The sequence below is a fragment of the Piliocolobus tephrosceles genome, chromosome 2 (genome assembly GCF_002776525.5).
Source record: "Piliocolobus tephrosceles isolate RC106 chromosome 2, ASM277652v3, whole genome shotgun sequence".
Taxonomy (NCBI): Eukaryota; Metazoa; Chordata; class Mammalia; order Primates; family Cercopithecidae; genus Piliocolobus; species Piliocolobus tephrosceles.
The window spans coordinates 91,798,460-91,814,248 of record NC_045435.1 but is presented as its reverse complement, the minus strand read 5'-3'; the positions used below and the strand labels follow the sequence as shown (position 1 = coordinate 91,814,248).

Below are 15,789 nucleotides of genomic sequence, written 5' to 3'. Positions count from 1 at the left end.
CAGGCGCCTGTAGTCCCAGCTACTCAGGAAGGCTGAGGCAGGAGAATGGCATGAACCTGGGAGGCAGAGCTTGCAGTGAGCCGAGATTGCGCCACTGCACTCCAGCCTGGGCAACAGAGCGAGACTCCATCTCAAAAAAAAAAAAAGAGAAAAAGAAAAGGAGATAATTGGGTTATAGTAGCAACCAAGTTAGATTTCACAATTACTTTTAAAAATATCATAGGTTTATTTTAATATCTTACTGCTTTTCAAATTATTAATCAAGTTCTGAAAAAAATAATGTAAATACAGCAGATTTCCATAAGCCATGGGAAGAAACCACAGTTACTTTTGCATCAACCTAATAACTGTAATCACCATGCCCTGCAGTAGGCCTCCAAAAGGTATTCCTCCTGTCTAACTGAAACTATACCCTTTGACCAACATCGCCCATTGATGATTCATGTCTCCTTCCACCCCTCACTTCCTCCCCCAGACTCTGGTACTCTCCTTTTTTTTTTTTTTGAGACAGAGTCTAGCTCTGTCGCTGGGGCTGGAGTGCAGTAGCCGGATCTCAGCTCACTGCAAGCTCTGCCTCCCGGGTTTACGCCATTCTCCTGCCTCAGCCTCCCAAGTAGCTGGGACTACAGGCGCCCGCCACCTCGCCCGGCTAGTTTTTTGTATTTTTTAGTAGAGACGGGGTTTCACCGTGTTAGCCAGGATGGTCTCGATCTTCTGACCTCGTGATCCGCCCGTCTTGGCCTCCCAAAGTGCTGGGATTACAGGCTTGAGCCACCGCGCCTGGCCGGTACTCTCCATTTCAATGAGTTCAACTTTTTTTGATTCCACATATAAATGAGATTATGTGGTATTTGTCTTTCTGTGCTGGCTTATTTTGCTTGGAACAATGTCCTTCAGGTTCATCCATGTTGTCACAAATGACAGAATTTGCTTCCTTTTTAAGGCTAAGTAGTTTTTTTTTTTTTTTTTTTTAAGAGGCGGAGTCTCGCTCTGTCGCCCAGGCTGGAGTGCAGTGGCCGGATCTCAGCTCACCGCAAGCTCCGCCTCCCGGGTTTACGCCATTCTCCTGCCTCAGCCTCCCGAGTAGCTGGGACTACAGGCGCCCGCCACATCGCCCGGCTAGTTTTTTATATTTTTTAGTAGAGACGGGATTTCACCATGTTAGCCAGGATGGTCTCGATCTCCTGACCTCGTGATCCGCCCGTCTCGGCCTCCCAAAGTGCTGGGATTACAGGCTTGAGCCACCGCGCCGGCCTTTTTTTTTTTTGAGACGGAGTCTCGCTCTGTCGCCCAGGCTGGAGTGCAGTGGCACGATCTCGGCTCACTGCAAGCTCCGCCTCCCAGGTTCCCGCCATTCTCCTGCCTTAGCCTCCTGAGTAGCTGGGACTACAGGCGCCCGCCACCACGCCCGGCTAATTTTTTGTATTTTTAGTAGAGACGGGCTTTCACCGTGTTAGCCAGGATGGTCTCGATCTCCTGACCTCGTGATCTGCCCGCCTCAGCCTCCCAAAGTGCTGGGATTACAGACGTGAGCCACCATGCCCGGCTGGCTAAGTAGTATTTCATTGTGTATGTATATAGCACATTTTCTTTACCCATTCTCCTGTCAATAGGCAGTTAACTTGAGTCCATAGCTTGGCTATTATGCATAATGCTTCAGAGAACATGGGAGTGCCGCTGTCTCTTCAACAGACTGATTTTAATTCCTTTGGATATATATCCAGAGGTGGGACTGCCAGATCATACGGTAGTTCTATTTTTAGTTTGTTGAAGAACTTCCATACTATTTTTCACAATGGCTGTGCTAATTTACATTCCCAACAGTATACAAGGATTCCCTTTTCTCCACAAACTCACCAACACTTATCTTTCATCTTTTTGATGATAGCTATCCCTATCAGGTGTGAAGTGATATCTCATTGTGGTTTTCATTTGCATTTCCCTGATGATTGGTGATGAGAATTTTGTCTTTTGTATTTGGAACGTGTACTCTATATTTCTTTCCAAGTTGTAACCTTGTATCTGTTAAATTTTCCCAGCTAAATCAAAAGAAAGAGGAAGTAGAACAGAAGAAGAATGAATATAACTTCAAAATGAGGCAACTAGAACATGTGATGGATTCTGCTGCTGAGGATCCCCAGGTACTTTTCAGAAAAAGAATATTTCAGGAGGAAGAAACAGTTTTGTAAATGATAAAAATTTGGAAATTATGAAGACCATACCTTTGTCTTTCTAAAGAAAAAGATTTTCACTAATACCCTCTGTCTGCTTTTTACTTGATGAAACTACCAGTCTTTTATTTCCTTGGAAAAGAATTAGAATAATAAGCTAAGTAGCTGGAATTTTTTTTTTTTTTTTTTTTTTGGCAGATGGAGTCTGGCTCTGTCACCCAGGCTGGAGTGCAGTGGCATGACCTCGGCTCACTGCAACCTCCGTCTCCCAGGTTCAAGCAATTCTCCTGCCTCAGCCTCCCAAGTAGCTGGGACTACAGGCGCACGCTGCCACACTTGGCTAATTTTTTTTTCAGTATTTTAGTAGCGACAGGGTTTCACTGTGTTGCCCAGGCTGGTCTTGAACTTCTGAAATTAGTCCGCCCACCTCGGCCTCCCAAAATGCTAGGATTACAGATGTGACCCACCATGCCCAGCCATAGCTAGAGTATTTTTTTATGTACTTGACGTTTACATTTAAAAGAAATCGTTATGATATCACTTAATCGGATATTTGGATGAGATGTGATTTTATTTTAGAGCCCTAAAACACCACCTCACTTTCAAACACATTTGGCAAAACTCCTGGAAACGCAAGAACAAGAGATAGAAGATGGAAGAGCCTCTAAAACTTCTTTGGAACACCTTGTAACAAAGCTAAATGAAGACAGAGAAGTCAAAAATGCTGAAATCCTCAGAATGAAGGTAACTGGATTTTTTTTTTTTTAAACAGTAAATTTAATTCTTTTTAAAGAGATCAAGTCTCACTATGTTGCCCAGGCTGGGCTCAAGTGATCCATCTGCCTCAGCCACCCAGTATTTGGCACTATAGGTATATGCCACCATGCCCAGCCAGTAAATTTAATTTTTTTTTTGAGACGGAGTCTCCCTCTGTTGCCCAGGGTGGAATGCAATAGCACGATCTTGGCTCACTGCAAGCTCCACCTCCCAGGTTCACAGCATTCTCCTGCCTCAGCCTCCCAAGTAGCTAGGACTACAGGCATTTGCCACCACATTCAGCTAATTTTTTGTATTTTTTAGTAAAGTCAGGGTTTCACTGTGTTAGCCAGGATGGTCTCGATCTCCTGACCTCATGATCCGCCCCCCTCGGCCTCCCAAAGTGCTGGGATTACAGGCGTAAACCACCGTGCCCAGCCAATGTAATTTTTTAAACTAGACAGCATCCTCATGGTTACTGAGGATACAAAAGGCACAGAACTGAAGGGTAGACAGAGAAAAGTATTCCTTCTACCCCTGATACTAATCTACCTACTTTGCTGTCCCTGGAGGCTCCCAGGGTAGCCCCTTTCTTTTTTTTTTTTTTATTATACTTTAAGTTCTAGGGTACATGTGCATAATGTGCAGGTTTGTTACATATGTATACATGTGCCATGTTGGTGTGCTGCACCCATCAACTCGTCAGCCCCTTTCTTTTAGAGCTTTTTAGTGCATACATAACCACATCTCTAAGCATTCTCTCCTGCCCCATTTCGTTTTTACACAATGATATCATACACAGGTTGCGCCAGCTATGCCGTCTTCGGGAATGAAAGTGAGAGCATGTTTCTTTAAACCTCACCTCATGGTGCTATCTGAATTTCGGATCTCTGTCCATTTAATAGCTAAAGCATGCTATTTCGGTGTAGTTTTAAATTTATTTATTTATTTTTTTTTGAGACGGAGTCTCGCTCTGTCGCCCAGGCTGGTGTGAATGTGGCCGGATCTCAGCTCACTGCAAGCTCCGCCTCCTGGGTTCACGCCATTCTCCTGCCTCAGCCTCCCGTGTAGCTGGGACTACAGACACCCGCCACCTCGCCTGGCTAGTTTTTTGTATTTTTTATTAGAGACGGGGTTTCACCGTGTTAGCCAGGATGGTCTCGATCTCCTGACCTTGTGATCCGCCGGTCTCGGCCTCCCAAAGTGCTGGGATTACAGGCTTGAGCCACCGCGCCTGGCCATATTTTTCTTAAGAGTAAAATTGAGCATCTTGTTTCTCTGTTTCTGTGAACAACATCCATTACCCGTTTTTCTATCATTGGACTTTTTCTTATTGATTCATAGGCATTTTTATATATTAGAGCGATTTCTTTCAGTCTCTGATAAATTTAAAATACTTTGTTGTTTTCCACTTTTTAAAGTTCCCTCATAGTGTTTTTACCCAGTTACTTGGTGGTATGTTGTCCGAATAGTGGGGTGTGCACATGGCTCAGGGGTGGGCACATGGAGGAGTGTCTAGGTAGGTGTGTAGGTGCATGGGGGTAGGGAGGATGTGATGCTCCACAGAAGATAGCATTTATTCTGTGAGGTCATTGCTCTGCAGGGAGTTTTTGTTTAGGAACACAAATTGTTCACTTTAACCAAGGGATGTATATAAAGACAGCACTTATCTTGAGTTTTGTTATTCATGGAGAGGATTATTCCTGATCTTTTTATTTAGGGCAGTTCTCAGTATGCTATCTCAGGAATGTGGCTGTTACCCAGATTGGCACGATCTTGAAACTGAAAAGAAATTGGGTCAGGTGAAACGAAATCAGATAATAGGCAAGTAAATCCAAAAGGATATTCCTTGCAGACAAGTATTTATTTCTTCCAGATAGCTATGCTCATGATTTTCAAATTAGGATGCAATTAAGTATTTTGAGGGATGACCTGTGACATCAATTTTTTGTTTGTTTTAATTAGAATCTACCTAATAGAATCGAATCGTTGAGAATATTTTTCAATGTAGAGATTTTTGTCATCCTTATTCACAAAGGAATTTTAATATTTAATGAACTCTGTGATATTGATTTTAAAAATCTGTGTTCAAGACACTGTGGATGTGATCATGAATCACCATTCTAGGCCTCCAATAGCTTGTCACACAGTCTGCTTTTCATGCAGCCATACCTGGTGCAGTGTCTCTGCATAGGAACTTAAGAGGAATACCTGTCTCAGTGGTGGCCTTGGGGAGCTAAATGAAGCCTACTGTAATGTGTTTTTTGAAAATATACGATTTGATATGTTATTAGGAGCAGTTGTGTGAAATGGAAAACCTACGCCTCGAAAGTCAGCAGTTAAGAGAGAAAAACTGGCTCCTGCAAGGTCAGCTGGATGATATTAAAAGACAAAAGGACAACAGGTGAGAAAGAACCACGAGAACTCTATGGACTAAATCTTGGCCTGAGTGTGTGGAGTTAAATGAGGTTGGAATTGGTTTCACAGGTTTCCCAAGGTGTACAGTGTTTCCCACTAATCCAGGAGATGCTCTTTTGGTTGATTTTGAGTCAGGTCTGATCTGTTCACCTTTGCATTGCTCTGCAGTGCATTTTTGGCATTGTTGCATTTGTTTTAAAGCCATTGAAATGAATTTAAAACGTGAAATACGTAAACCAAACTACTTATATTTTGAAAAAAAATTTTTTAAGGAATAAATAATATCAACAAGGTTCAAGAAGCCTTGCAGAGAAAGGGAGAATTCCCTACTAGTTGGTTTTGCTTCGTAACTCATGGTCCAGGAAAAGCTCCTGGCCAGGACAAGAAGGATATCCTTAGCATTTTATAGAGGAGCATTCGCTTGGGTTTAGACATCTCTCTGAGTGTGTTTTGGCTTCAGGTAAGGCAGTTTTGTAGTTGCATTTGCTGATATATTTGCATAGTGTCGGGGCAGCCATATCCAGACTTATATCTTGTCTTTGACTTAAAAGTCGTACGATTTTTGACATATTTTTTACCCTCTTAGTATTTCACTTTCCTTACCAGTAAAATGAGGAAAATGATAATTTTCTCACGAGGAGTTTTAAAGATTAAAAATTACATGTATAAAGTGCCAGTTACAGTGCTTGGTAGCAGGCGTCAGTCAATGAAAGTCAGGTATTAAGTACACAAGGTAGAATTACGATTCTGCCTATTACAACTTTCTGAGTGAGGGTTTGGAGATGATAGTGGCCTGTAAAATTATGCAAGAAGTTGAATTGAATCAAAGTGGGATCTCCGAGATAGAAGCCCTTACCGAATTCCACTGACTGCTGTCCACGCTGTTGCCAGAACGTCTGTGACAGAGAAGCTTGTGCACTCCTGCAGCTCCCTGGCCCTGTCCAGAAACATCCCTGATACACATTGTTCAAAACCTAAATGAGGCAGTAGAGATTTGAGGATGGTAATGGCGGCTATGCTAAAATCTCTTCTTAAATGATTCTCTTCAAATTTTAGTGAGCATCAGAGATCTTATTCAGTAGGGCTGGAGCGAAGCCCAGAATTCTACATTTTAATAAGCAACTGCCTCCCTTTGTAGGTGATTCTGATGCAGGTAGTCCACAGTCTGCTCACCTAGCTTTCATATGCTCCACATATGTCCAATTATATTAAAGAAAAGCCTTATATTAGTATACTGTCTTTTATCAAGAGCTACTGTGAGCATAGAACATAGAACATTTCCGGATCATTTGTAAAATGAAAATTTAAAATACCATATTTCAGAGATACATCATGAGCTTACTACTTTTGCCCATGGATGCCATTGAGGATGCGTCGTTCAAGTCTTCCCACTACCAACATGTCTAAGTCAGAGTCTCTTAAATAGCCCAAATAGCTACAGAAGCTCTGTATCAGATGACTGAGCTTTGAAACAACCAATAAGCTTCTGGGGAGCCATTCTGAGTAGTGAGGAAAGCTCATGGGCTATATGGCAATGAGAGACCCGAACACCAAGCATTTGGTTTGTCACAGATGGCACTGTGGAGGAGGTGGATGCAGCCATAAATCAAGGCCACACAAGGCAGATAAAAGAGTTGTGAAACCAAAGAGGGATGTCAAGAAAAGATTCTCAAAGACCAGGTGCCTGGTTAACTGTAAAAAAGATCTTTGTTGGTGGCATCACAGAAGACACTGAAGAACATCACCTAAGAGATTATTGTGAAGGTACGAGAAAACAGGAGTGGTTGAAATCATGACTGACTGAGGCAATGGCAAAAAGAGGAGCTTTACTTTTTTTACCTTTGAGGACAGCCATGACTCTGGATTAGATTGTCTCTCAGAAATACCGTAAAGTACATAGCCACTACCATGAAGTATGGAAAACCATGTTGAAGAAAGAAATGGTTAGTACTTCAGCCAGCCAGAGAGATCACAGTGGTTCTGGAAACTTTGGTGGTGGTCATGGAGGTGGTTTTGGTGGGAGTAACAACTTTGGTCATGAAGGAAAAATTTCACTGGTAATGGTAGCTTTGGAGGGGGCCGTATTGGTGGATATGCAGGCAGGAGAGATGGCTATAATGGATTTAGTAATGATGGAAGCAGTTTTGGAGATGGTGGGAACTACAACAATTTTGGTAATTACAACAACCAATCTTCAATTTTGACCCCATGAAGAGAAGAAACTTTGGAGGCAGAAACTCTGGCCCCTGTGGTGGCTGAGGCTACTATGTTGCCAAACTATCAAACCAAGCTGGCTAAGGCATGTGAAAGTTGCCAGTACCAAAATGGAGTCATTTATGTCAAAACCCTAACAAAGTGGAGTCAGGAAGCCATAAAGAAGTTCTCACTGCACATGCCTATAATATACCTTATCACAAGAAATTCCTGCAGGTCCCACATGCCCCACTTCTACACTCACCCTGCAACAGAGCTTATCACAGGAATTTTTCAGGCCTGCAGTAGTTCAGACAAGCTGCCAGCACCAGGACAGTTACTCAGCAACAGCTAGCTCCACCAATGAACAAATACCAACTCCTGCAGTGAGCTTCTGTGACCTGTGAGCTTTAGTTCATGGATTTCTGTTTGTCTTTAAAAGCTTTCCCTTTCCCCAAGTCCCCTGGTTGCACCAGTGGCCCGTCATAGCTTGCATACCCTGCAATTGCAATCCCTCTACTATTCCTAGATAAGCCTGTTCTAAAGAGCCTGTCTTTCTGAGTTTCTTTTTACGTTGACAGGCAGTTCCAGTAGCAGCAATAGCTATGGCAGTGGCAGAAGGTTTTAATTAATGCCAGGAAACAAAGCTTAGGAGGAGAGGAGAGCCATAGAAGTGACAGGGAAACTACAGGTTACAACAATTTGTGAACTCAGCCAAGCACAGTTGGTAGCAGGGCCTACCTGCTACAAAGAAGATATGTTTTAGACAATACTCAGGTGTATGGGTAAAAAACTCAAGGACCGTATTTGTGACTAATTGTATAACAGGTTATTTTAGTTTCTGTTCTGTGGAAAGTGTAAAGCAGTCTTAACAAAGAGTTTTAATGTGTGTTTTTTTTTTCCTTTGCACTCATCCTGTTGATTGCCAAATGTCATAGGTCTGATCATGATGTCCAATAAATGTCTTTTAAAAAAAAATTTTTTTTTTTTTTTTTGAGACGAAGCCTCACTCTGTCGCCCAGGCTGGAGTGTAGTGGCGCAATCTCGGCTCACTGCAACCTCCGCCTCCCAGGTTCACACCATTCTCCTGCCTCAGCCTCCCTAGTAGTTGAGACTACAGGCACCCACCACCATGCCTGGCTAATATTTTGTATGTTTAGTAGAGACGGGGTTTCACTGTGTTAGCCAGGATGGTCTCAATCTCCTGACCTCGTGATCTGCCTGCCTTGGCCTCCCAAAGTGCTGGGATTACAGGCGTGAGCCACTGCGCCTGGCCTAAAAAATGTTTTTCACTAGGTGTGGTGGCTCATGCCTGTAATCCCAGCACTTTGAGAGGCTGAAGCAGGCAGATCATTGGAGGTCGGGAGTTTGAGACCAGCCTGGCCAACATGCCAGGCCAACATGCACTCCAGCCTGGGACAGAGTAGGACACCGTCTCAAAAAAAAAAAAAAAATTTTTTCATTTCATAGCTTCACGTCCCTTATATATAAAAAGAGCTACTCAGAGCCTTCTTTGTGAAAAATTAGAGAAAGGACAAACTATAGCTCAGGGGCCAAATTCAGCTCTCAACCTGTTTTGTAAATAAAGTTTTATTGAGACAGTCACACCTTGTTATTTTAATATTGTTGTGGCTGCTTTTGCACTATAGTAGCCAAGTTGAATAGCTGTGGCAGAGACCACATGACTCCCAAAGCCTAAAATATTTACTGTCTGGTTCTTGACGGAAGACATTTGCCAATCCTTGGATTAGTGGACAGAAAACACATCTTAATGATTTGGGGTGAATTCTTCATTGAGGACTCATTACCATTTGTGTCTAGGCTACCAGATTTGTTAAGGGAAAGAAACCTCACCGTAGCTTCTGTTTTCTTTCAATAAATAGTCTTTAACTCACCAGTGAGAGAGATTCCTAGAGAAGCCTACACCATTCAGGAAGGTTCTCCAAGGAGGGAGGGAGGGATGTCTCTCTGGTCCAGGGGCTGCACACAGAAACTTCACTTATAATCCTCACCTGGTCAGGCTCACAGAGATAGATGTATTATCTAGAATGTGATTTCCTTACTTTATATATTGGAACATTCCTTTTCCACAAAGACATATCTGGTGCTTGGGACATCTGGCCCTGGTGTCCACATACATGGAAAGGCAGAATGGTTATCAGAAAATGTCAACCGACTATGGAACTTGAGCAAAAGCAGAGTCAAGGGCTCCACCAGCCTGAGGCCAGAGCGACCCTCCCTACCTGAAATGTGTCCCCTCCCAGCTGATCACATTCATACCAGCCTCGTGGCCCTTTCTTTCAGCCCCCTTTTGTTCACATTTGGTCTTCAGATGTTACCACTTTCAACTAAGTTTCTACTGTATTTTACTTTCAGCCAATCCTTGTTTATATTTCCCACCTCTGCTCATCTTGCTTTTGTACTGGGAGGAATCCTGAGTTCTGGGGAAGTGCCTTATTTCATCCCCATGTGTCAATCACATTTATCAACTGTATTGACTTGACCCAATCACAATAGAGTTAGCCTTTTTTTGCACACCTTGGCATCGCTGCATATAATAGATTTGAATTTGAAATTGATACTTGAATATACTTAGCAGTGTTTTCCTGTGCCTCCTCCCCACCCCTGTTAATCTATGCAGTGATCAGAATCATCCAGACAATCAACAGCTGAAGAATGAACAAGAAGAAAGTATCAAAGAAAGACTTGCAAAAGTAAGTTTTTTTTATATTTGATAGTTTCTTCTTATCTGAGCAATGCTTTTATAGTTAGTATTTATGGTTATATATTTTAAAAATCATTTTACTTTGAAATTCCTGTCTTTTCTGTATTCCCACTGTTTAGCATGATATTTACCATCAGTATTTAGACACAGCTGAGAATTAAGAATTTGTCTTCATGCCTAGATAGCAAGCCTGCTGCTCAGCATACACACATATAATTCTCCATTTAGAAGCAAGTACCAAGGCCTGTTTGAAGCCTTAGAGGGCATAGTGCTTGAAGTCTTGGAAATAGGTACTTCCTTTATGTATGTGTAGCTGGGATTGTGAAAAAGGATATTGGTTTGATTTTATTCACATGAAGGAGAATAGGCTGGTTCCTTTCTATCTTTTTAAAGCAATGTTATTTAAGAACCTAAGTCATCTTTTTATTTTCTTTTTTTATATCTTCTTATAGAGTAAAATAGTTGAAGAAATGCTGAAAATGAAAGCAGAGTAAGTGTACTATTTTGTAATTCAAATTATTGATCATCTTTTCCTTATTCTCCTTTAAAGGAATGATATACCACAAGGTAGGTAACTTCTTTCCTTCTGCAGTAATAAGTGAATAAAGGGATTTCTAATGTGAAGCCACTTCAAAAGAAATCTTAAAAAAATAAATAGCAGGAAAAGCTTAGCTTTCCTTGAGGAATTGATAGGTCTTTTCCTCATGGACAATGAGAACAATATAACTACCAGGTGTCCCTTTTCACTTCTGCTTCTGGATTCCCTGATTTAAAACCTGAGGCCCTCTGAGACCCAAAGATCAATACTCTGATTTCTTCTGGTCTAGACCTTGGGTCTCTTTATGTTTTCTAAAGCCATGAGTTTAATTTATTCAGTTTTCATATTAATTTATGTAGCCTTATAAATGGCTTCAGTCTTTGATGAACAGGGTGTACTATATTTTCTGTAAAATTCAAACTAAGTAAGCTGGTTGACATTAACACAAACAAAACATTAGAGAGCTATTGGGCTTTTTCTGGGTAGATACTCCTCAATAGGGATAGAGATCTTCAAACATTTTTGCTTATTATACTGATAGATTTTGAGACATCATATACCCTCTTGCATATTTTTGAAGTTGACTTTATATCTAAAATTTTTCATTATAAGTTTAAATTGTTACAAAGAATAGACATTCTGGGATATACAATATAGTGACATTGGAAAATAAAGCTGTTGGCTGGGTGCAGTAGCTCACGCCCTTTGGGAGGCTGAGGCAGGTGGATCGCTTGAGCTTAGGAGTTTGAGATCAGCCTCTCATGGGCAACATGGTGAAACCCTGTCTCTATTTCTAAAATATTTTTTTAAATAAATTTTTTTAAAAAGAGAAAATAAAGCTCTTGCCATTCTTTTAAACGTATTTAACTAATTTGCTGCTTTCTATCTGTTTAAAAAATACATGAACAAATTTCTAAGTCTAAAATTTTATGTTTTTCCTTTGTAATTGAATTTCCTTTCTATACCCTGCAGGATTTTATATTGATTTAATATATTTTCTGGAAAATTTTTTTATTGATAACCCCATCATACTACTTAACAATAAAATATATGTATGTACATACATACACACACACAAATTGAAAGTAATTTGTAAACATTTATTTTAATCATATGACTTTGTTATATTTCCAATTGAGTTTACATTACAATTATTAATCAGTGTGCCCTAAATTTACTGGAAATTTTTATAAATAATTATTATACGTAGGGAAAATTTTAGTGGAAATGCATCTCTTAATGTATTTTAACCTAATGCTTTTTCTTCAGTCAGCTCATTTTTCTGTTGTACTCAAACGAGACAGGATTCAGCATCAACTCTATTCCTATTTTCTGCTTTTATAGATTTAAATGCTGAGAAATCTTGTTCACATAGTTAAGTAAATGGCAATGGAAGGAGTTTTGATAGGGTACTATCTTCCAATTATTTGAACTTTATGCAAGTAAATATGTCAAAAATTACATGGTGATTTACCATAAAAAATTCTTTTTAATGATCAGCTGACAAAGACCACCCAATTTATGAAAGATCTGTTACCCAATCGTTGAGTCATTTGCTTCATAGAATCAGAGTATACATAGGAAAACAGCCTTTTCAGCTGTGTATGAGCCATTCAAAGTCCAGCGCCTAGCTAATTAGTGGTAAAGCTAAGTCAGAAACCCAGATTATTTACAGGATTTTTGAGAATCCAGCTAGTTAGTTGAATTACAGCTATTTTAGAACTAATATCTATTCGAGGTCTTCTAGCAAAAAGAGTAAAAACTATTTAACTTGTATAATTTATTTCATAGTCTAGTAACCAAGAGTCTTCATGATATGCTGTCTCTGGAACATACAGCAAGCCAGACTTCACTGCGGGCAAGTGAAGCACGCTTCAGCAAACGGCATGCACTGTTTTATCAATCCCAGCCTACGACAGCAATTTTAAACGTTATGTTATCCATATATTTGTGAAGATGCTTTAAAAAGTAATGGGGAACCAATACGAAGCCAACAATGAATTGGGAGAGCATCAGTGCCCTTCTCCCCACACTGTCCTTCTGAGATCCACAGAATGTAGTCCAAAAACAACTTGCCTAGAAATTAGCTGGGCCTTAGTGTATTAAATTATGTGTATTATATTATCTTAGCAATCAACGGCTAGAAATTAGCTGGCTTTGGTGTATTAAATTTTGTGTATTATATCATTTCAGTAATCAACAGCTAGAAATTAGCTGGCCTTGAATGGTGTAATAATACATCATTTCAACAGTCAACATTACATTTCATGAGCATTATAAAATAAAAAACAGGCCTGGCACAGTGGTTCACACCTGCAGTCTCGGCATTTTGGGAGACCAAGGAGAAGAGGATTGCTTGAGGCCATGAGTTTGAGACCAGCCTGGGCAACATAGCAAGACTCCATCTCTACGGATAATTTTAAAACATTAGCCAAGCACAGTGGTGCATGCCAGTAGTCCTAGATACTCCAAAGGCTGGAGCAGGAAGATTGCTTGAGCCCAGGAGTTGGAGGCTGCAGTGAGCTATGATGGTGCCAGTGTACTCTAGCCTGGGCAGCAGAGTGAGACCCTGTCCCTAAGGCAGGGGGTGCGGGGGGGAAGGCATTTGTTTTGGAAAACTTACAGGATTCAGACCATTTTATAAAGTCAGTGAAATGTATATGAAGTGTATAAATTCTAAACAACACATCCTTGAAGAAATGATTGGTGTCCCACTGTCTGAGGACCAGTTTCTGAAATCAGAAATGATCAAGATAGGGGATACTGAATAAACCATACAGATTATAATAATACTTAAATTACATTTGCCCCAAGTGGGCTGAACCTAAACAATTTTATTCTAAATTTTTATTGTTTAGAAAATGCTTTGAGGAGTTTTCCAAAATGAAAGTCTTGGGTAAAACAAAACCAAAAAAAGCATATCTGATATGTAGCACTTACTGTCTTCTTTTGCCATCAGCAGAGGAGGGCTAAAGATTAGTAATACTTTCAAATCAAAATTCTGGCCTTGAAGGACACATACCTAACTGGAGCACTGTTTTATGATTATGTTTCTTTCAAATACTATAAAGTGATACCTATTCTTACAGCCTAGAAGAAGTCCAAAGTGCCCTTTACAACAAAGAGATGGAATGCCTTAGAATGACTGACGAAGTTGAACGAACCAGAACTTTGGAGTCTAAAGCATTCCAGGAAAAAGAACAACTGAGATCGAAGCTGGAAGAAATGTATGAAGAAAGGGAGAGAACATCCCAGGTGTGCTAGTGTGTTGGTTTTTTTATGATACTTAGAACACTCAAATGAATAGAACTAGTTGGCGTAAAACTCACTTCTGTGATTGGGTGTCCTTAGTTCAGAGTTGCTTTATTGTATGAAGAGTTGTGAGGCCATGAAAGCTGGGATTCTGGACTCTCTGACTTCCTGTGCTCCTGGAAGGCAAGAAATAATGTAACTTTAAAAGAAAAATTAAGACCTACTTCTAATTTTTCCCTCCTTGGATTTGATTACCTGCAGGAGATGGAAATGTTAAGGAAGCAGGTGGAGTGTCTTGCTGAGGAAAATGGAAAGTTGGTAGGTCACCAAAACCTGCATCAGAAGATTCAGTACGTAGTGCGACTAAAGAAGGAAAATGTCAGGCTTGCTGAGGTAAACCTAAAAATTATTCTGAATAAATTATGTCTGGTTTAAAAATGATTATTTTATTAAAACCAAATTAAAACTTAATTATTGAATCAGTTAACTTCTTACTTCAGGGAGCTTCCTGAATTCACAAAAAAAAAAAAAAAAAAGTGTTCATCGTTTGCTATTCTGAGCCTAATTCAATCAGTTACATTTTCATAGACAGCAGATTCTTGTTAAATGTTTAGTTTGCACATGGAAAATTCCAGTCTTAATTTGAAATATACACTTAATGAATGCCGAAAAAACAAAAACAAAAAAACACACTTCCTCTAATAATTAGAGCCTTATTTTTTTTCTTTTTGTTTTTTTAAAATTACTTAGGAGACAGAAAAGTTGCGTGCTGAAAATGTATTTTTAAAAGAAAAGAAAAGAAGTGAATCATGAGGATTCCGGTCAACTACCTAGGCATCACCTTGTTTGAAGATGTTTCTTCTCTTTTACAAGTAAGACCTACTCTTGGCCACTTAGGAGAGCTGTATTAACGGACCTTAATTATTAAATGTGTATAAGGTGGTGGTGGCTGAACCTCAAGTTTCTGATGAACATTCTGCATCCATATACACCATGCATCAGTCAGCAGTCTGCTAATAAGTGGCCCACTTCAAGGCTTTGAATCAACTGTAAGAGAAAACCTTTTGTCTTTGTAAAAATAAAAACCTGTAGCTAAGGTTTACAGTGGACGTTAGCCAGATCGTTTTCTTCTTAGATTATGCCATAATCTCCTTTGATTCTTATGGAAGTTCTAACAATATATGGCAGTTCCAACACCTGCAGTGAGTTTAATGACTGACTTAGTAGCAGGTACAAGAAGCAAACTTGTTAATATAGATTATTTTTGTATTCTTACTTTAGGTATTTTCTTGAGCATTTTCCATGACTGTAAATAAAGCCATTTTTTAAGGTAATAATTAAAGTGACTTACATTGTTCATTCTGTTGTTCATTGAACACATACTTAATGAACACCTACAATATGCCAGGCACTAATCATCAGTGAACAAAGCAAATAAAATCTTGCCCTCAAGAAACTTCTATGTATCGGGCCTTCTTTCTTTTTTATTGAGACAAGTATTCCATTTTATGGATATGCTACACTATCCATTCACCAGTTGATGGATACTTGAATTGTTTCCAGTTTAGGACTATTGTAAATAATGGAGCTATAAATGTTCATGTATAAGTCATGGTGTGGACATATGTTTCACATCTCTTGAGCACATGCCTAGGCATAGAATTATTGGGTTATCTGAAAAGCATGTCTTTACTTTTTAAGACATTGCCTGTTTTACAGATTTACCATTTAGGTAT

The 15,789-nt window shown here is 39.9% G+C and overlaps 1 protein-coding gene across 1 annotated transcript in view; it reads left to right on the top strand.

Moving 5' to 3' along the window:
• The window catches only part of KIF15 (kinesin family member 15), a 93,443-nt gene extending 78,053 nt beyond the window's left edge, over window positions 1-15,390 (top strand). Inside the window, exons 28-35 of the mRNA XM_023231554.2 lie at window positions 2,040-2,141; window positions 2,751-2,915; window positions 5,222-5,331; window positions 10,180-10,252; window positions 10,716-10,753; window positions 13,891-14,056; window positions 14,315-14,446; window positions 14,804-15,390. Of these exons, the coding sequence (XP_023087322.2) occupies window positions 2,040-2,141; window positions 2,751-2,915; window positions 5,222-5,331; window positions 10,180-10,252; window positions 10,716-10,753; window positions 13,891-14,056; window positions 14,315-14,446; window positions 14,804-14,866 (849 nt within the window). The 3' untranslated portion in view covers window positions 14,867-15,390. The remainder of the gene's footprint in view (window positions 1-2,039; window positions 2,142-2,750; window positions 2,916-5,221; window positions 5,332-10,179; window positions 10,253-10,715; window positions 10,754-13,890; window positions 14,057-14,314; window positions 14,447-14,803) is intronic.
• Window positions 15,391-15,789: the final 399 nt, after the last annotated feature.